At 53.8% G+C, this 20333-nt stretch overlaps 1 protein-coding gene across 2 annotated transcripts in view; it reads right to left on the bottom strand.

Moving 5' to 3' along the window:
* Positions 1-19387, bottom strand: part of SAMM50 (SAMM50 sorting and assembly machinery component) — a 33848-nt gene extending 14461 nt beyond the window's left edge. The window contains exons 1-11 of one of the 2 annotated variants that reach the window (XM_030320871.2): positions 19212-19387; positions 15121-15231; positions 11903-12004; positions 10102-10189; positions 8091-8197; positions 7101-7231; positions 6773-6860; positions 4401-4529; positions 3902-3973; positions 3109-3195; positions 500-570 (exon numbers count right to left, since the gene is read on the bottom strand). In XM_030320871.2, coding sequence (XP_030176731.1) covers positions 500-570; positions 3109-3195; positions 3902-3973; positions 4401-4529; positions 6773-6860; positions 7101-7231; positions 8091-8197; positions 10102-10189; positions 11903-12004; positions 15121-15231; positions 19212-19232 — 1007 coding nt within the window. In that variant the 5' untranslated portion in view covers positions 19233-19387. The remainder of the gene's footprint in view (positions 1-499; positions 571-3108; positions 3196-3901; positions 3974-4400; positions 4530-6772; positions 6861-7100; positions 7232-8090; positions 8198-10101; positions 10190-11902; positions 12005-15120; positions 15232-19211) is intronic. The other variant, XM_030320872.1, reaches the window with a different exon arrangement.
* Positions 19388-20333: the final 946 nt, after the last annotated feature.

The raw sequence follows: 20333 nt of genomic DNA, 5'->3' as shown, positions 1-20333 counted from the left end.
AGAGAGACCACAAAAGCGTATGCAAATTATAGTATGTTGACAACATAATGTGCACGTGAACACACACACACACACACACACACACACACACACACACACACACAAGCACACGTCCACAAATAACAGACTAGAAGGAAATAATTCCAAATGTTAACTCTGTTGATCACCGAGCAGGATTTTTTTTTTTTTTACTTCCTTAAATGTCTATTTTTATGTTTCTGCAATGCATGTGAACTATATTCTCTCATGCTCAGAAGGGAATATAAGATTTTTAATACTATGAAGTAAGTTAACTCCCTCCCCATCAAAAAAGCAAAACCTATTCAGCATGAGGTACGTTGGATATTTTGAAGTTAACTTAAACATAAAAACTGAAATAAAATTTAAAATATTCCCTCTCCCAAATGGTTAAGGTTCTCTAAAAGAACTTCTAAGAAACCAACCAAAAAGAGCCAAAGGAAAGCATGTGCAAGATACCCACTCGCTCATTACTCCTTACCTGTCGGCAATGCTTGAGGGCTTATCGCCAATGGGCACCAACATCCCACCCCAGAGAGATGCGGAAAACACCTGTAGGAACAGACACACAGCCGTTTTCTTCCGCGCCCCTTCCCGGCGACGAGCCCCCTGGGCTGGAAACCACACCAAGATCTGGCCACGAGCAGGGGCAGAGCTCTGCGCTGGGGGCTACACGCCGGGAACATCTGGCTTGGTGACAGTCTTTTGTGGATACTCTGAAAACCTGCCACTTCCAATTTCAAACAAGACACAGGAACACAAGCAAACCCCAAGCCCAAAGCCCCAGCAGGGCGTGGCTTCCAGGGCTTTGATTCCAGGAGGGGCGAGGCTGAGCGAGGTGGGAGACACGCCCCACGCAGCCAGGGGACGGCGCCTTTACATGTGTCCTGATCTCTAGCGGGCCCTTCGAGCCCCCAGCAGCGCTCCCTGCTTCCTACGGGCGCCCCATTCACCCCGACGGTGACACCAAACTGGGCCTCCCTCCCAGAGGAAACCAGTTTCACCTTCACCGTGGTGCCCAAAGCCCTCTGCCACCTGGTCCAACCTCTGTCCTCCCTGCGCTCTCCCTCCTCCTCCCCCTGTGTGGCCCCGGCAGACCCTGGCTCATCCTGGAACAGGCCCCACCCAGCTCGTGCCCAGAGAGCCCGTGGCTGGCTCCCCTGCTCTGCCCTGGGTTCTGCTGCCTCACCCAGGATGCCTTCCCGGACTATCTTACATAAGACAGCACCCACTTGGGGCCGCTTCTCTTTACTCTGTCGTCTCATTCCTCAGGACGCTCGCCGCCTGCTAAATTGCACACACACACGGACCTGCTTGTGGGTCTCCCTTCACTAGAACGTGAGGGGGCAGGAGCCGCGTTCTACTTCCTGAGGTACTCTTGGTGCCCAGACGGTGCTGGGCAGCCGATACCGATGTGCTGGGTGAGGGGGGGTGATGAGTGACACCTGGAGACAAGCACAGGCGCTGTGAGCACCGAGCAGGAGCCCCGACCTGGCCCGGGGGTCAGAGGAGGCCTGCAGGAGGTGAGCCCGTGCCAAACTGTTAACAAGGCTGGGACGAGAGGCCAGCCACCAGCAGAAAGAAGGGACCCCAGCAGAAGACAAAGTACGAGCGCCTGGACGTAAAAGATCCTCGTCCTTCTGGGAGACGGGACGTAAGTTTAGCAGAGCCAAAGTACGGGGAGAAGGGGACAGAGACGGGACCACAGACTGCGTGCCCCGTCGACGGCACCCTCTTCACGCAGGACAGCGGTGCCCCACGGCTTGCATTTCAGAAAGACCAGCACGTCTGCAGCGTGGAGGAGAAGGGGGAGCAGACACGGCCCAGAAAAGGACATCCCTGCCAAGGCGGGAAAGAGCGGCATGGGATTTGGGGGACGCTGAGCGGCCAGAAGAGGCGGGACCTGGCGCCTGGTGGCCTTCAGGGCGAGGGCTCTGAGCGGTCAGGGCAGTCAAGGGCAGCTGGGCGGACAGGTGTGTGAGCCAGTGGACTCGGGAGCCCGGGTCAGGCACAGACTTGGGAGGGAGGGAAGAGCTGGTTTCAGACGCGCCGAATTTGAAGCGTCTGCGAGGAGGAACACAGTCAAAAGGCCTGGCAGCACATGACGCCGGGGGCGGGAGGGAGGACTGTGCCCAGCTCTGGGAGCACGGCACAAGGACGGAGCTGCAGCCCCAGGCGGGACGAGACGCCCCCAGGGACCGTGGCTGCGTAGGACCTCTCGCCGAGAATCCAGGGGCAGTGTGACAGGCCACGACAGGACTCCACCAAGAGGAAATGGAGGGTCACCACTGAAACGACGGCACCCAGTGATGACGATGTCACGGGCTGTGGCGAGGCCCGGGGAGGGGACCCGGAGCCGCTCACTGAACTGGACAACAGCGAGGCCACCGGACCAGCAGCAGCAGGGGAAAGGCAGGAAGGAAATTCAAGGGGTGATGAGCCCAGGCCTGGCCAGGGGCAGTGATAAGGGACTTCAGAAACAGACCGGTGTATCATTTCATTCACGCTGGCTCCCCGAGTTTTACGGTAGCAAAGGGCACAGGTCGGGGGAAGGGGGGGCAGGGCACAGAGAGCTGTCCCCAGTCCCCGGGGCTCTGGGAGGACGGGAGAACACGTCAGGGGCTCCTGTGCCTCGGTCAGAATCCAGTCACTTACTCCCCATTCCTGAGCAAGTCAGGAGAAACCAGACCAAACTGGATTAAAGATCTAGAAAAGAAATTCCTGGAAGTGCCCAGAGCCCTGCAGACTCAGCAAAATAAGGTGAAGACTCAGAATTTCTATGGAAGTGACCTTAGGAGGGAAAGGAGGCACATTCCTCTGTCCTCCATACACGTTCCCACGATGGCCCCGAGCCGACAAACGGGGAAGCTGCTCTCCTGGGTCCCGCATAAAATGGCTGACGGGTTCCTTATAAAGAGAAGAAGGATCGCTTCTCCCCAGAGTTTCCTCAACCCTGGCTAGGTTGAAAAGGTCAAGCACGAATGTTCTGCGCTTGTGGTCTGGGTCACGCCTTCACTACCTCGGACCTGAGCTCCTGACAACAAATGCGGGGGACAAAAATGCAGGTGGCCGTTCCGGCTGGACACTCACTGAGTCGAATATGAGCTGTTTATTCAACTGAAGCTCAAAATCTTCTTTGATGAAGCTCACGTCCCCTCCGGTGTAGCCGGCCAGTTCCTGTGGGCGAATAATCCGCAGGTCAAAACGGAGCAGGAAGACTTAGGCCCAGGCTTTGACACCACGTCACCGCGAGGGCTCTTTAATTTTGTTGTTTTGTACTTTTAAACGGGCAAGAGACTGCTTCTGTCTGTCTCCTAGAAGCTCGATTCCAGTTGTTCTAGAAGGTACCACGGGATTGTCAGAAACGGAGAGGCCTCAAACTTAGTGAACAGCTGCACAGTGACTCCCGTACGTGAGCGAGAAAGACCGGCAGCCTGGCTCGTTCCGCCCAACCAGCGTTTGGAAAACAGAACTCGCCCATCGTGTACAATTCGGCCCGCCCCAGAAAAAATCTGATTTCTCGCTGGTCCTCTCATCCCGAAGGCCAGGCGGACAACCAGGGTGCCACCCGGCCGGCATCCAGAGTCTCTGCCTTGAGGTGTCTAACCAGTGCCAAGGGACTCATTCAGCCCACTCACAACCCTCCTCCCGGCCTAGGAAGTGACCCCAGCCCCGAGGCCAGAACCCCACCCCCACTCTGTCTGTGGACGCAGGACACGGCACTACGGGGAACGGGTCCAGAGCCGACACCCCCTCCAGCCGTTCTAGAACAACCTCCATAATTAAAGGAAGGCGCGCCGTATAGAGAATGTGCCTCCCGTGTGGGGCTCTCTCCCCTCCCGGGTCACCGGCCAGCAGGTCCCACGCTGCGAAGGAAGGGTACCTGGTTAACTTTCAGCAAAGCACCTCTCCTGGGCATGATGGAGGAATTCCGGGAGTCGATGACCATCGCGTGCTGGAAGAGACGCGCGTGCGCATCAGGCATTTCACTGTGAGCGGGCGCGTCGGGCGACAAGGAGCGTTTCCTGAGCACCAACCTCAGACTGGGCTCCCGGCCGCACCCCTCGCCCTATCACGTCACTTCGTCATCAGAAAATCCCTCTGGGAAAGCAGCACCTCGTCCCTATTTCACCGCTGGGGGGGCCCACAGGGTGAGGCAGACCTCTCAAGGAGCTTGACCCTGACCTGAGTGACCTCCGCCAGCTTCCGCTACACCCCAGGACCGGCTCTCAGGCACACCTTTGCTGTCACCACTGACGGTACCCACGGTAACAGGGGCGGTGCCAACAGCCGCCCAACCCAGGGCCCTCCTCGGTCCCCGGGGGGCGTGGAGACTACCCTCCCAACGCCTGCGAATCGCAGTGGGACAGGGGAGCCCTTACCGAAAGAGAGGACTTCAGCGAGTGCCCGCTTTCCTTCCGCACGGCGAAGGACGCCGCCCTCGAGAGGCAGCCCAGCTCCCGCCACACGCCGTCCCACTTGACCGTGTGGCTGGTCTTCCAAATGGGAAACTGTAAGCACACATGGGGAGTCGTCCCCAGTCGGGCCTCAGGAGGAGGCGTCGTCACACGGCCAACCAGTTAAATACCTAAGATGCACTATTTTGAATGGTGGGCAGGAAGGGCAGAGGGAGGGGATAAAGCGGGGACACTGCTCAAAGCGGCAGGACCGTGCCCCGGGGAGGAGACGGGCCGCCTGTGTGAGGGCCGCACTCAGCTCTGTAACGCACGGGCCTCTTTTCCGGCTCTACGATGGCTTGACCTGGCCCCACCCGACCCTCCCAGCCCCGGATCCCAAGCCAGGCCGGGGGACGGCCGTGACCCACATCGGCCGGCGAGAAGAGGGAGACGGAGGCGCTGCTGAGCGAAGAGCGTCCTTCCTGCGGCCAAAGGCCTGAGCCAAGTGAACCCGGGGCGAGTGGGACCTGCCTCTCGCCCCGACCCTCCGGCCCCCGGGTCAGGCCCACCTACGTTCCCATCTCTGAGACGCCCAGGTTGTTTGTGAGCAGTGAACGCTGGCTGGTGGCCTCGGTGCGACGATGAGGTGACTCTTACGAGGAAACCAGGTCACCTCACACTCCCTGGAGCGAGTCAGGCGCTGGGCACCCTCTCGGGCCTCGCTCAGGGTGAGAACGCGGGGCACCCGCGTCAACTGGATCTCTTATCAAGCACCCACCAGGCACCGCGTCAGGTGTTGGCGAAGCAGAGAAGATACAGGCCAGCCTTGCTCACCTGCCATTTCTGCCCTTAGGGCCGCACGAGACTCCGCCGCTCCCCCAAAATGCCTGAGGCAGGTGTACTGCTGGCCTAAATCATTTCTTCCAGAACTTATAAGGCAGCTCGTCCCAAGAGAAACACAACTGCCCACAGAAGACACATTTTATGTTTCGGTGTGCACCGTCAGGAGGACGAGGCAGAGGCCAGATGGTGCCTCTCGTCTCCCGCAGTGAGCCCCACCCTGCGCTGGCACCAAGAGCGCACCATGCCTCCAGGAGCTCGTCTCTCAAGCCCAGGGCTGCCAGCCACAAGTGCCCTCTGTCCCTCTTCTCCCTTTTCCCCTCCCCCACGGCCTATTCCAACAGAGCTTCCGCCTCTGCTATTTCCTGTGGATAAAGGAGGTATTCCTAAGAATCTGCTATTTAGAAAAGGCTTAGAACAAAAGGATAAAGGGGGACACAGGAGAAGGATGGGGAGAAAGCCTGCAGTCCCTGGCACACTGCCGGTGGCCTCCGGAGAGGGCAGCGTCAGCCGGGGTTGGGGAGGGGCCCTTCCCCACCCTGCACAGGGCGGGAAGGAGTCTGAGGGCTACTCCTGTCACACAGGGCAGGTGGCCACACGGAGAATCGAAAACGGAGCTACAAATGCTCACATCGCGTCCTGAGCCAGTGGCCGCCGGTCCGCCTCTGTGCCGGGGGCTTCCCCGACCCTGGTCTGTCTGCGAGGCTGAGGAGCCCGAGCGGCCAGTGTCCCCGGTGCCGACAAGGGCCGAGCGGCACAGCAGCCTCGAGCCCCGGGGGTGACGGCAGGGCTCCAGCAGGGGCTCTCAGACCAGAACCGCCAGGGAGCAGGCGGGCAGACGCCCCAAGATGCTGGTTCGGCAGGCAGGCGGGCCCAGGAACTTGCATTTCTAACCAGCTCACGGGCGAGGCCATGCTGCTGGTCTGAAGGCCACCCCTGGAGAACTGCTTTCACTCGGCACGGCGTGCCGTCTTTCCTCACTAACCGAAGCCCGAACAGGAGGGGAGGAGGCGGCACGAGTGTAAAAAGGAAGGAAAGAGGGCAGGGTGGTCAGGAAGCCAAAAAGTGGTCCGACGGCAGGAATGCCACCTGCTGCGCTTCGCCACGTCCTGCTGGAAGCGCCCTTCAGGGCAAACCAGCGAGGGAGGCCCTCGGTAACCTGAAGCGACCCTGCCGGCTCTCAGAAGCTGTCGGCCTCAGCACATCCACGGAAGGATGAGCACACGGCCCCAGGGGAAGCCAGAAGCGCAGCCGCCACGACGGAGCCGGGCCACTCTCTGACCCCCGGCAGTCCAAGCGTGGCCCGTGGCAAGGCGCCCGGCCGGGAAAGCAGCCGACAGCAGAGGGCCAAGGACAGAGGGTGACCCCGGCCGCGACGCGCACGCTGCGAGAGCCAGCCCGCTGCCAGGCCTGCCCGCCCCCCGGCCCGCCCCCACTTGCTGACTTCGGCAGTCAGCTACGCAGGCGCCTGGTCCCCCACGCAAGCGCACGAAAGGGAAGGGCGGGAGGTCACTCACGCTGTACTCGGCCGACACCCCTCTGTCCGTCTCCCGCAGTGAGCTCCAAGGGAACTGGCCGGTGACTTTATACAAGTTTACAGAGAAACTAGGAGACAACGGGACAGAGCTTTAACAGCTGAAACAGGGATTATAACTTGTACACATTTAAATCAACAGATTTAAAAATACACTTCTGGGGTTCATCTTCAGGAGGAAAGCTACGGCACGCTGTGACAGGGCAGAAGCGTCAGCCGATCCTGTCAAGCGTCTTTTCGCAACCAAGGCCTCTACTTTAACTCTTAAACCAGCCAAGCCACCGTACTCAACGATCTATTTGGCTTCCTACTTTCTTTCGAAGTTTCCAGGCCGTGGTTTGAAGAAGGACAGGCCATACGAAGTTTCTTTCGTTCCGTAGGAAAACTGAAAAGTCACCTTTTCTGCACGGCCTAGAAGATTAGGGAGTTTGAGGCCAAGCACCTAAGGGGAACGGAAAGACAGCGGTGGTTTAAACGGGAGGAATGGCAACTGTTAAGAAGGACTCTGCCAAGGGGTCCTCCTAAACACAGGACAAAAATGCAGACTGAAGGGCTTGCCTTTCATCTGGAATTGCTTTTACTCATCAAAACATGCCTTTGTTGGGGGCGCCTGGGTGGCTCAGTCGGTGAAGCGTCCGACTTCAGCCCAGGCCATGATCTCACGATTCGTGGGTTTGAGCCCTGCATCAGGCTCTGTGCTAACGGCTCGGAGCCTGGAGCCTGCTTCAGATTCTGTGTGTGTGTGTGTGTCTCTCTCTCTCTGCCCCTCCCCCGCTCACGCTCTGTCTCTCCTTCAGAAATAAACGTTAAAAAAGAAAAAACAAACATGCTGAGTGCATGTGCTCCCCACATACGCCTGATGACGACAGACAGGCCCCACTTGCTAACTGCGAAGCCAGGGAATCAGGAGAATTTGAACTAGAAAACTTAATACAAACACTCCCCAAATCGTCCCTAATGAACCACTGACGTTAGTATTGTTGTCAAACAATCTATAACGTACTCTGGTCGGGATGGGTGAAGCAGGTGAGGAGCACCGGGGGTCCGGTGCGTGGGGCTGCCGAATCGCTACCTCGAGTGCTCACGCTAACGTAGCACGGCACGTTAACTAACTGGAAGCATAATTAAGTTAAAAACTACAACATACTATGATCAATTCTAGGAAGATCGCTGAGAATCCACGCGTTCGCCCGCAGAGACGGCGCTGTGTGACAGAGTCTTAAACCCACCCTCAGTTTTGAGAACGGGCACAGTTTCAAAGCTCCTAGGTGAAAGTTCCACCGCGAGGAAGTACATCATACCATACTGCCTTCGTTGTTCCCAACCATGGTGTTGTAACTGCCCGTCAGTCTCCGCAGTTCGGTTACTTCAAAGGTAACGTCCAACCCGTTTGGGAGGGCGTCATCACCTAAGTGTACGAGAAATGCTGGTCAGCAGGACAGCTAGAACCTGTGATTTCACGTAGGTCCCACTGCTAACAAGGAGACAGAGCCTTCTGAAGTCAGCGTGCTTTACGATCCTTGGAAAACACACCCTCTATCTTAAAGTTCGAGAACACTCCGACACAAAAACCACAATGCACTCCTACACCTGAAAAGCTGTGTCTGGCTCCTGTGGCAGAAGAGACCAGAAACAGTCAGACTTTGCTACAAGGAGGGAACTACAAGCAGCAGGATTTGTTTCAGCACACGTCATTTGCTGAGGGCATTTGCTGAGGGGTCCTTGAAAACACGCGGGGCCTCCGTGCAACTGACATTAAATGCAGAATTCCTGTGACCGGAGGGACCGCGGCAACCCCGAAGGAGGAGCAAGCAGTTCAGCACAAATTAAGAGGCAACTGTCCTCGTCCTTCTGCGAAGCCAGGGGTGCGGTGCCTGCAGCTGCCTCGACGCCCGCCATGTGCCCCGGGGTGCCAGGGAGCAGGGCCGAGCTCTGCAAGGCCTGGGCGCCGCTCACAGAAGGGCAGGACCCACCCTGCCACCCTGGCTGGGCAGCGGCCACATGTGGCGAGCTGCCTAAACACTGGCTCCTGGGTCCTCAGACACAGGCCAGGGTGCAGCCTTGGCACCATTTTTTTTTTTTTTTTTTCTTTAAATCAATAGACTTCACTGTCGCGAGAGGCATTAGGTTTATAGAAAAATCAGGCAGAAAGTATAGACAGTCCCCATAGAGCCACCCCCACCCCGACACACTCCTGTCTCCGATCATCTTGCATCGGTGTGGGACGTCTGTCACAAGCCACACGTCAATAGCGAGACATCGGGAGGAAATACAGGCAGTTCTGCGCGGTCCGTTCTCGGTGCTGTACCTCCTAGAGGGTCTGACAGATGGTTGATGTCGAGCACCCCGCCACAGAACCACGCGGAACGGTTCGCTGCCCTAACCGTTCTTTTTCACAACTTCCCGGGTAATTCTAGCGGGCAGCTGGGGCGGAGAACCCGACAGAAGCGCCCCCATGGACCACGTGCACGTCACGTTTACGACAGGCAGGAGAACGCAAAGGCTACACAAGCTGCCAACGAGACCTGCAAGCTGCCAACGAGACCTGCAAGCTGCCAACGAGACCTGTGCCAGGAGGAGAGCACTCTAGAGCAGCAGCAAGGGCCACTTGGGTCACTGGGGCAACTGAACCTCTCTGAGCCCGGGCTTCCTTATCTGGAAACACGTTTCCTGCAACAACACTAGCCCCGGGCCCAGGTTCTGGTGAGGACGGAGCTGGACGCGCGCGGAGGGCAGAGCCTCGCCCGGGGCTCTCCCCGAGGGCACAGAGGAGCTGGCCGCCCCACCGGACTGGAAGCTCTGCCGCTGGACTCACCCTGGTACCCAGCACAGGGCCTGCCCGAAGCAGGTGCTCATCGGTCAAAGAAGAAACGTTGACTAGGCTGACAGCCTCGCACAATGTCAGACGGCAAACGAGCAAATGAGCAAAAAAAAAGTGAGATCTCGATTCCTGGCGCCCTCCTGTTTAAAGCACATGTGTAGGTGGAACCTGGCTGCCAAGAGCCCGTTCGGACACCTGCTGGGCTGGGCTACCCCGAACGAAGCCTGGCCCCCTTCCTCGCGATCCTTCTCAGAACGCCTGCACCATCTACAGGTTCGGACGACAGTACCTTCAAAGTTCACCAGTCTTCCCTCAGCCAGACATAAAACTCACCACCATCATCCCAGTTACTCCCCTGGGACGGCTAACTAGCTATGTGCTCGATACACCTCCAGGAGCAACCTACGTCTGGCCACACGCACAGCTTTCGTGATCCCGCAGGATGGGCGGGAGGGGAAGTCAGAGACACTAGGCCAACAACAGGTAGGTACCTTGACATGTGTCGATCAAAACATCCACTTGTCTAAATATTCCCAGGCGAAGCAATTTCTCCCGGGCTTCGTGAGATTTGCGCATCACCTGTGAGAGAAGGAAAAGAGACTATCTTCCTCCAGTGGCCAGGACGGAGGTTTAGTGCTTGGTGCCGAGCCACCAAGAAGAGAGCCCCGCTGAGACGGGACGCGTGAGGGGACGGACGAAGCACTGGAGGAGGACGGCCAGGTATTTCACCCGGCAGGTGGGCACGAGTTCCACAAAAGAGCTCTCCACGCAGCGTCACAAATGAAAGGTGCAGAAACACAGCGGTTATCACGGAAAGGCTGCACAAGGAGCCCCAGCCCTGCTACCTCTGCAGAGCGAGCCCGGGGCCGGCGGCGGTTGGGGGGGATACCTACCTTTCAGCTCAATGCCCTGGGGACCATCACACTGTGCTTATGTATTACTTTAATCTCTGTTTTTAATGTTTCTCTCTTTATTTTTGAGATTGCATGTGCATGTCAGGGGGGCCAGAGTGGGAGACAGAGAATCCTAAGCAGGCTCCAGGCTGTCAGGGCAGAGCCCAACTTTAGTATTTTTTTTTTTTTTTTAACAGCAATCTTTTTTTTTTTTTTTTTTTTTTTAACATTTATTCATTTTTGAGAGTTAGAGAGACAGACCATAGAGGGGAGGGGCAGAGAGACAGACACAGAATCTGAAGCAGGCTCCAGGCTCCGAGCTGTCAGCAGAGGGCCCGACGCGGGGCTTGAACTCACAGACCGTGAGATCATGACCTGAACTGAAGTTGCTTAACCGACTGAGCCACCCAGGCACCCCTAAATAGCAATTTCCTTAAGGTGAGAAAGGCCAAACAGCTGGGTACTGATGTGGGGAACAAAGGCAAAAAGGAAACGTAGATAGAACTAAATTTCCTTACCACCTGCAGCGCACTGACAAACACCTGAGGCAGGCAGAATAGAACATTCCTTCAGGAGCTCCCTAAGGTCTCAATGTTAATGCTTTGCTGGAGGGAAAAGCCACCTTAGCTTGACCGCAGCCAGGCCTCCAGTATCTTAGGAATCCTCTTTAGCATCTGAAAGTCCTTTTGGAAACCTCCCCCAACTCCCCCAGTACGTAACCAGTCACTCCTCACAATCCTGGGGCAGCTCTTTCTGCCCACGGGTCCTTGTCCCCACGCTTTAATAAAACCACCTTTTTGCACCCACGACATCTCAAGAATTCTCTCTTGGCCAACAGCTCCGAACCCCAACAGTTTCCCACATCAGGTACGGACAGGGGCCACCTGGAGGAGGCTGTTGGGGACTCTGCCCGGACATGTCCAATGTGGTTCCAAGGGCCGAGAAGGACAGAAGGCGCCCTCCAGGGAGAGGACCGGAGATGCTGACATCCAGGACAGAGACCAGGGGATAAACGGAGCCAAGGCCGCAAGGTGACAGCAGGAGCGGCTAACAGCGGAGCACCCACCACACGTGGGAGCACGCTGGAGCACCGAGCGGGGTGCCAGGGAGAGAGCCAGCCGAGGTGCCTACGACAACGCTGGCGGGCGGCGAAGAACACGGAACGGACCAGCCTCTGGGGCAGGAGAGACCAGAGGCGAAGGCGTGTGCAAAACACATTAGGTTTGCAGGAGGCGCTCGGGGGGACTGGGGAGGCTCAGCCTGGGCGCACCAAGGCTCCCCTTCAGGGTGGGGGGCAAGGTCATGCGCAGAGAGGCTGGGGCGCAGCTCAGTGGTTTGAGACAGACGTGGAGGTTCCTCGGGAGGGAATGGGAAACGGGGCCAAGCGGAGAGAACTTGCCTCAATAAGGTTTTTCGCCTTAAAAACATCTCCGATTTCACAGATGATGAGATCATCTTTGGTTCTTCCGAGTCCATCAAAATGAACGTGTTGAACGACCACCTAAATGTGACAAAGGGACACTGATTGTCATTTTTTTGTTTTAAATGCCGCTTTGGTTTTTTTCCAATTGCAGTGCAGATAACATACAGTGTTATATGAGTTTCAGGTGTATGGTGTGATTCAACACTTCCACACATTATGTTGTGCTCCCCACAGTAAGTGTCCTCTTAACTCCTTCACCTATTTCCACACATCCCCCCCCCCCCACCAACCTCCCCTCTGGTGACCATCAGTGTGCTCTCCATGGTTAAGAGTCTGTTTCTTGGGGCGCCTGGGTGGCTCAGTCGGTGAAGCATCCCACTTCGGCTCAGGTCATGATCTCACGGTCTGTGAGTTCGAGCCCCACGTCGGGCTCTGTGCTGACAGCTCAGAGCCTGGAGCCTGCTTCGGATTCTGTGCCTCTCTGACTCTCCACCCCTCCCCTGCCCACATCTCTGTCAAAAATAAACAAACTTAAAAAAAAAAAAAAAAACAAACCCTGTTTCTTGGTTTGCCTCTTTTTGTTCATTTCGCAAATTCCACATACAAGTGAAATCACGTGGTATTTGTCTTTCTCTGACTTACCTCACTTAGGATTATACTCTCTAGTTCTATCCACGTCCTTGTAAATGTCAAGGTTTCATTCTTGTTGTCTGACTAATATTCCAGTTGTGTGTGTGTGTGTGTGTGTGTGTGTGTCCATCTGTTGATGGACATTTGGGCTCTTTCCGTAATTTGGCTACTGTAAATAATACCGCAGTAAATGTAGGGGTGCATGTATCCCCTAGAATCAGTGTTTTTGTGTTTTGGAGATAAATACCCAGTAGTGCAATTGCTAGATTATAGGTTAGTTCTGTTTTTAACTTTTCGAGGAAGCACCATGCTATTTTCCACAGTGGCTGCACCAAGTTGCATTCCTACCAACAGTGCATGAGGGTTCCTTTTTCTCCACATCCTTGCTAACACCTATTATTTCTTCTGTGTGTGATTCTAGGCATTCTGATAGACGTGAGATGATATCGCAATATGGTTTTGATGTGCATTTCCCTATAATGAGTGATGTGGAGCATCTTTTCATGTGTCTGATGGCCATCTGGATGTCTTCCTTGGATGTCTGTTCATGTCTTCTGCCCATTTTCTAATTGGATTATTTGTCTCTTTCTGGTGTTCAGTTATATAAGTTCTTTGTCCATTTTGGATCCTAACCCTTTATTTGCAAATATCTACTCCCATTCCGTAGGTTCTCTTTTCATTCTGTTGATGGTATCCTTTGCTGTGCAGAAGCTTTTTATTTTGATGCAGCCCCAACAGTTTATTTTTGCTTTTGTTTCCCTTGCCCCAGGGGACCCATCTAGAAACAAGTTGCTACTGCTGATGTCAGAGAAATTACCGCCTGTGCTCTCTTCTAGGATTTTTATGGTTTCGGGTCTCACATTTAGGTCTTTAATCCATTTTGAGTTTCTTTTTTGTGTATGGTGAAAGACAGTGGTCCAGTTTCATTCTTTTGCATGTAGTTATAAAAGGACACTGATTATTAGGTATGAGACACAACAAGAGATCAAGGCTAAAGACAAATGTCTGAAAAGTCAAGGATTTTTTTTCAAGTTTAATGATCCACACTTCTTCATTCCAGACTTCATTTATTTTCCTGCCTTTTTAGAACAACTGGTTATCTGAACCTATATTTTGCCAGGTGTTTACTTCCTGTGACTGAGACTTACAAGGTCTCTGTAGCCAGATGATCACTGATGTTATGACCTCCAACTTAACTTAATAACTGCACATCTTGCTAGAGCGCTTGTGTGCATTTCAATAAGCGTGATACATGCTGGCTCAGAGCCTCTCACCTCCCGGTCTGTAGATGCTTCTTTAATTCATTTATTCAGTGACAGTGCACTGCACCGATTACCTACAAGCCAGGTTTTATTCTAAACATTGAGGATATAGAAGTGAACAGGACATAAATTCCTGAGTCAGTGGAGCTTACCTTCTAAAGGGGCTTGCAATAGACAAGTTTACAGTTTAGTAGATGGCAATGAGTAACAGAGAAATAAAGCAGAGATAATACGGAATATTAAGGAAATGCATAACTGAGGGTAATCAGAATGTCGCAAAAGGTCTTCATCATATAATCACTGAAAACGTGCTTACACTTCTTCAGCTGGATTTAAATTTCAAAGGGAGCAAGGTTTAGGAAACGTTTCACTCTTTTTTCTGGACACAGTATAAACTTAATTATAATTTGGGTTTATCCTTGAAACACTTAGGTCTTTGTTTTTTTAAATAACATAAATATAAAAATGTCTGTCTAAATTTCCCCAGGTAGAATGCAAACTGGTGCAGCTGCTCTGGAAAATAGTGTGGAGGTTCCGCAAAAAATTAAAAATAGAACTACCCTATGACCCAGTAATAGCTGCTAAGAATTTACCCAAGGGATACAGGAATGATGATGCATAGGGGCACTTGCACCCCAATGTTTATAGCAGCACTTTCAACAATAGCCAAATTATGGAAAGAGCCTATATGTCCAACAACTGACGAATGGATAAAGAAGATACGGTTTATATATACAAGGGAATACTACTTGGCAATGAGAAAGAATGAAATGGGGCCATTTGCAGCAATGTGGATGGAACTGGAGGGTATTATGCTAAGTGAAATAAGTCAGGCAGAGAAAGACAGATACCATATGTTTTCGCTCATATGTGGATCTTGAGAAACTTAACAGAAGACCATGGGGAAGGAGAAGGGGGTAAAAAAAGTTACAGAGAGGGAGGGAGGCAAACGATAAGAGACTCTTAAATACTGAGAACAAACTGTGGGTTGATGGGGGGTGGGGGAGAGGGGAAGGTGGGTGATGGGCACTGAGGAGGGCACCTGTTGGGATGAACACTGCGTATTGTATGGAAACCAATTTGACAATAAAGTATATTAAAAAAATAAAATAAAATAAAATAAACTATTTCTCTAAAACCAGAAGCTATTTTTCTAAAAGTCACCAGCCTTTCCAAAACAGTTGGCTATAAACTCTTCTTCAATGAAGGCACTGAGACAGGTTAATCCTCTGTCTCCCTGGGGCTCTATGGAAGCCAATGTCTCTGGCAGTGACTTCATCAAGCACTTCAACAAAAACTCACATCTTTGTTTTCGAGAATCTCCTGTTTAGCCTCAGGTTCAACTTCAACAAACTCAGCTTCTTCTCCTAATGCCCCGAAATCAGGTCCATTGGCTGGAAGAGGCTCCAAACTCTGAAAGGGAGGGAGAAAACACAGTTAAATAAACTTACACAAAAACACAAATATCTCTGGGGCATCTGGGTGACTCAGTCAGCTAAGTGCCTGACTTGCTTTCGGCTCAGGTCACGATCTCACAGTTCAGGAGCCTGAGGCCCACGTCGGCTCCACACTGATGGTGTGGAGCCCGCATGGGATTCTCTGTCTCTGCCCCTCTCCTCTCGTTCTCTCTCAAAATAAATAAATAAACTTAAAAAAAAATTTTTTTTAATCGTTTGAGTTTTGTCTTTAGATGGTGTTCCAGAAAGCTCGGTACTGTGTTTCCCTCTGTTGAGTGGAGGCTGGGGAACACAGGGCAGACGTAAGTACTGCTGACGTACAAGCCCCGGATAGGCAGTGAGCCCTTGGTGGCCAGTGTATTACTCATGACTGTGTCACGAACTGAGGTCTATGCGACTATGGCTGTTTGGTTCTGTATACCTAAGGCCCATCTCAAGAAAAAAGTAGTTCAAAATAAGATGCCACAAAGGCATTTATCAAAGATAAAACAAATTGTTTTGGTGTTACAGAAATCATCCTCATGTTTTTCATCCAGATTGGATACATCCTAGGATAGGATAACTACGTTGACCAACCAAGTTACTAAAACATATTTTTCCACACCCTGAAAGTCTCATTCACACATTAAAAGGAGCTGCGTATGTTCATAAAACGTGCCAGAAAGCAGTCACTTGCTGCAATCTGAACCGACATCATCTCAAAAGCATTAAAGCAACTTCGAAATAAGAATTGCACAGGCTGTGCCTGGTATAGACTTCCAGGGGGCCATGATAATACAACAGAATGTTTAAGCACACACACACGGTATTACGTGTTTAATATGGGGACTTGCCTAAGTACGGGGACACCCAGGCCCTCCCAGGTATGGATTCAGGGCCAGTGTGGCACTAGGCAAATGCACAAATTCGCAGATTTGGAGGAACACTGTCCTAACCAGTATCTGGCTGCTTCTAGCTCCACCAAATCTCTACAAATAGGTGCTTTCAAAGTGCACAGAAGCGTTTGACTCTGCAGCGTGTGCCGCAATGGAGACTCTGGGACACTATCCCCTTTTCCCAGACACAAGACAGACTCTTGTCAGTACGTCCTTCCTCCAACACGTCACCGGTTCTCTGGAAAGGTAACGACCTGGCATGTCCTCTTTTCCACTCCTGCTCTAAAAGACTGTGATGGCCCTCAAGAGTGCCTGCAGATAGAGAATCCAACGAAATTCCTTAGCAGGGCAAGCGAGGGACCGCCACCAGAAGGCCCACACCTGCTCCTCCAAGTTCAACCCCCACCACTCCCCTGACCCTTATGCACACGTCTGCGCATACCTTGTTCTCTCGGCCCAGAATAACTTTCTCCCTAAAACGATCTGCCTTAAACGTCATCTATGTGAGCCAGGCTTCTTGGGGCAGAACCTGCCCTTCCCGTAGTGGGACACCTCTAGGTACTGGAAGTCTGTGTTACTGCCTGCTGAGCACTGGGCTAACAGCCGGGGATGTAGCAGTGAACAAGACAGACAGAGCCCTTGCCTCACAGTGGCAGAAGCGGGATATTTACGTGAGTGAAAAGGGAAGACCACGCTGGACAAAGAACAGATCATTTATTTCATATCATCATCTTTTCATTTTTGTTGTGCGATATTTTTTTTTAATGTTTATTCTTGAGGGAGGGGGGAGAGAGAGAGAGAGAGAGAGACAGAGGGATAGGAGGAGGGGCAGAGAGAGAGGGAGACACAGGATCCCAAGCAGGCTCCAGGCTCTGAGCTGTCAGCACAGCACGTGGGGCTTGAACTCACGAGACGGGAGATCACGACCCGAGCTGAAGTCAGACGTTTAACCGACTGAGCCACCCAGGTGCCCCTGTTGTGCAATATTTCAAAAAACTGAATCATTACTGTATTTCTCAAAGTGTTAACTAATTGAAAAAGTAACTTTTTACCTGCACCACTTCACACATATGCTTCCTGTATTTAAGTTTACACAGTGTAAAAAAGTATATTAAATTTGTGCAAACTTTGCAGAGTATATACCATGGTTAGGAACATATGCACATAGTCACTCTATTCAATCTGAATGCTTAGCAAATACGCACAAGGTGCATAGTCCATTATAAAAAAAAAAAAAAAAATTCCATTACAGTTCCTGAAATTTCGAAGCATGAAATATGGTCTACCAAAGATCTGCCACTCCCATTTATATCCTTTAATCAGAATTTCAAACTTTGGAGGCACCTGGGTGGCCCAGTCAGTTGAGTGTCCGACTCTGGCCCAGGTCATGACCTCATGGTTTGTGAGCACGAGCCCCGTATCAGGTTCTGCACCGACAGAGCAGAACTTACCTGGAATTGTCTCTCTCCCTCTCTCTGCCCCTCCCCCACTTGTTCTCTCTCTCTCTCTCTCTCTCTCTCTCTCTGCCCCTCCCCCATGCGGATGGTGCATGCGCTCTCAAAAATAAATATTAAAAAATAAGAAAAATAAGAAAACAAAACTGATATTTATAGTAAACACCACCCGCCAAACATAAAATGCCTTCTCACTGCGAATCCTGACCGAAACGTTCAAATAACACTGGCCAGTGACATGTGCCGCTCAAATCAAAGAACATTTCTTGCCAACACATGAATCAAAGGAGCAGCAACGTCAGCGTCAAAGGAGCTCAATAAAAGCAAAGATTTTTGTCGTTGTTTTCTGAATCGCCAGCGCCTATAGCCATGCCAGGCACCTAGCAGACCACCGGTAAATGTTACGGTAATAAATGAGCGGAACATTTACTTTGTTGGAGATGCTACGAGGGATGCAAACCAAGTCAGATGCGGCTCCTGTCGTAACATCTAGAAACTTAGACCGGAAAAGGGTAAGACAAAAATCCAAACAGCGCTCAGACGGGCAGCACAGGAACAATATCAAGGAAGTCAGCGCGTCCAAATGAGGCCAGATAAGGAGGAGGTGTATGTAGCAAGTGGCCTGAACTGAGCTCTAGAAGATGGGACTGTGTCCCGGGGCTGGGGGGGGGGGGGAAGGAGGGGGGAACGAGTGTGGGGGTGGGTGAGCCAGGAGCCGCCGAACAGCAAGTACAGGGCAACGAGTGTGTCAGCACAGCCACGGTGTTTCATTTGAACGCGTGATCTGTGAGGCCGAGTGAAGTCCAACTCCCAGGGCCAAGCCGAGGGGCCTGTGCGAAATACTTGGGGAAGCTCACGGCCAACTACGGGAAACTTCTGAGCAGGACAAGTGAAACAACCCGTGTCGTAGTATAAAAGTAACGTTGGAAGGCTGGGAGGTCTGAGTTTTGGAACATTCTGAGGCTCTAACAAGTGTGACCTGGGCCAAGTACTCATTCTTTGGCCCTCAGTTAAGATTAGGACCAAGGAGAGCAGTCTGGCCAGCAGGTAGGACGCACCAAGGACCTTCACCTATCGTGTCTTAATTCTCGCAACAAACTGGAAAATACTATTCCCGCCTCCACTTTAAAAGGGGTAACTAAAGCATGGAGAGGTTCTGTCTCTGCACCGTTAAGCAGGAGAAAGGCAGGCTTCTAGATGGGTCTGGGCCGGAGGTCTTCAAAGGATACTTGCTCTAGGGTCCACCGCGACCCCGGCAGGGGCTGAGCGGGAGCCTGCGGAAGGCGACCGGTAACCCGGCTCGGCTGAAGGTAGAGAAGTCAGGTCGTGCAGAGAAAGGCTTATTGCTCTGCTCCAGGTCACCACGGAAAGCTCGCTAGTCCCTTCGGGGCCACTGCCTCGCTGGGCGACCTTGGGCAAGTCACGTCCCTCCTCTGGGGCCCGGTCTCCTGCTCGGAGGTCTTTGCGGCCTCCTTCCACCCGGCCTGCAGGCCGCGCCGTCCCCGGCGCCCCCGCAACTGGGAGGAACCCCGGGCGCCGCGGCGAGAGCGTCTCCCCGCGGTGCCTGCCCAGAGGTCACGCGGCCCGCGGGTCGCTGGGCCTCTTACCCGGGCGTGCACAGTCCCCATGGCTCCCTTTCCGGCCGCCGCCTCGCGGAGCTCCCCGGACCCGAACGCGGCACGGCTGGCGAGGGCAGAGGGCGGGTCCGCGGTGGCGGAGCCGTCAGTCAGTACGACGCCCACAAGCCCTCGGACGGGGAGCACTGGGGGCAGCCATGATAACCCGCCCCCCGGCTCACGGTCTTTCCGCTCATTGGTCCTTAAGAGCCCATGACCCGGATGTTCGCACGGACCTCGGGAAGTCCCGCGGCCTGGAGACCGCGCAAGCGCGGAGCCTCCAAAGACGTCCGTGTAGCTGCTGGCGCGTGGGGCGCGGGTCGGAGTGAGGATCCCAGGCAGCGGGAGTCCGGAGTCGCCTCCGGGAAAGAGCAAACCCGCTGGTGGGCGCGCCGGGGCTTCAGCCAGGGTCCTCCCTTAGTCCTCCTGGCGCCCCGGCGCACCCACCAGCGGCACTACCCCCGCGGCCCCACGCTCCCGCGAACCGCCGAGGCTCGCCTCCCTTGGCCTCGGGGGTAGCACAGATCCGGGTCGGCGCCTGCCCCCCTCCGGCCGGCCGCCCGGGTCCTAACAGTCGCGGAAGCCCCCGAGGGCTGTCCCCGTTTGGTAAAGGGAAGGGGAGGGTCATACCACGTCTCTGGATAGGAATCAGGGAGCGTGACAACGCCCGGCACAGCACAAGGCTCTGGGTGGGCCGTGGGTGCACGACCATCGTCCATTCAACCGAGCCCATAAGTGCTAGATGGGACCCCCCCCCGGGGCACGGGCCAGGGGCGGAGAACCGGATGGCCACGGGGCTTCACCTCGCCCCTCGGTGGAGGCAGCAGCCCCCTTCCCTCCGTCAAAACCATGTCTAAATAGTAGCCACGTGTAGTGATGAAAGCAGGGAGAAACAGCTGAGTGATGGGATGGGGGAAGAGGGACCATGTTATGTGTCCTCTCCCTTCTGATAACAGTATCATTTCAACTCCTTTTCTTCTCCCCCCCCCGCCCCCTCCCAGAGTTCCTGACACCCTCTCCCGTTTAAATAGCACCCCAAGTCCCCAGGGGCCCTGGTGACCACATTCCCCTTCTTGCCTGGGAAGAAACCCAAGCCAGCGCCGCTAGGGCCAA

The sequence above is a fragment of the Lynx canadensis genome, chromosome B4 (genome assembly GCF_007474595.2).
Source record: "Lynx canadensis isolate LIC74 chromosome B4, mLynCan4.pri.v2, whole genome shotgun sequence".
NCBI classification, from domain to species: Eukaryota; Metazoa; Chordata; class Mammalia; order Carnivora; family Felidae; genus Lynx; species Lynx canadensis.
This window is presented reverse-complemented; position numbering and strand designations above follow the sequence as displayed.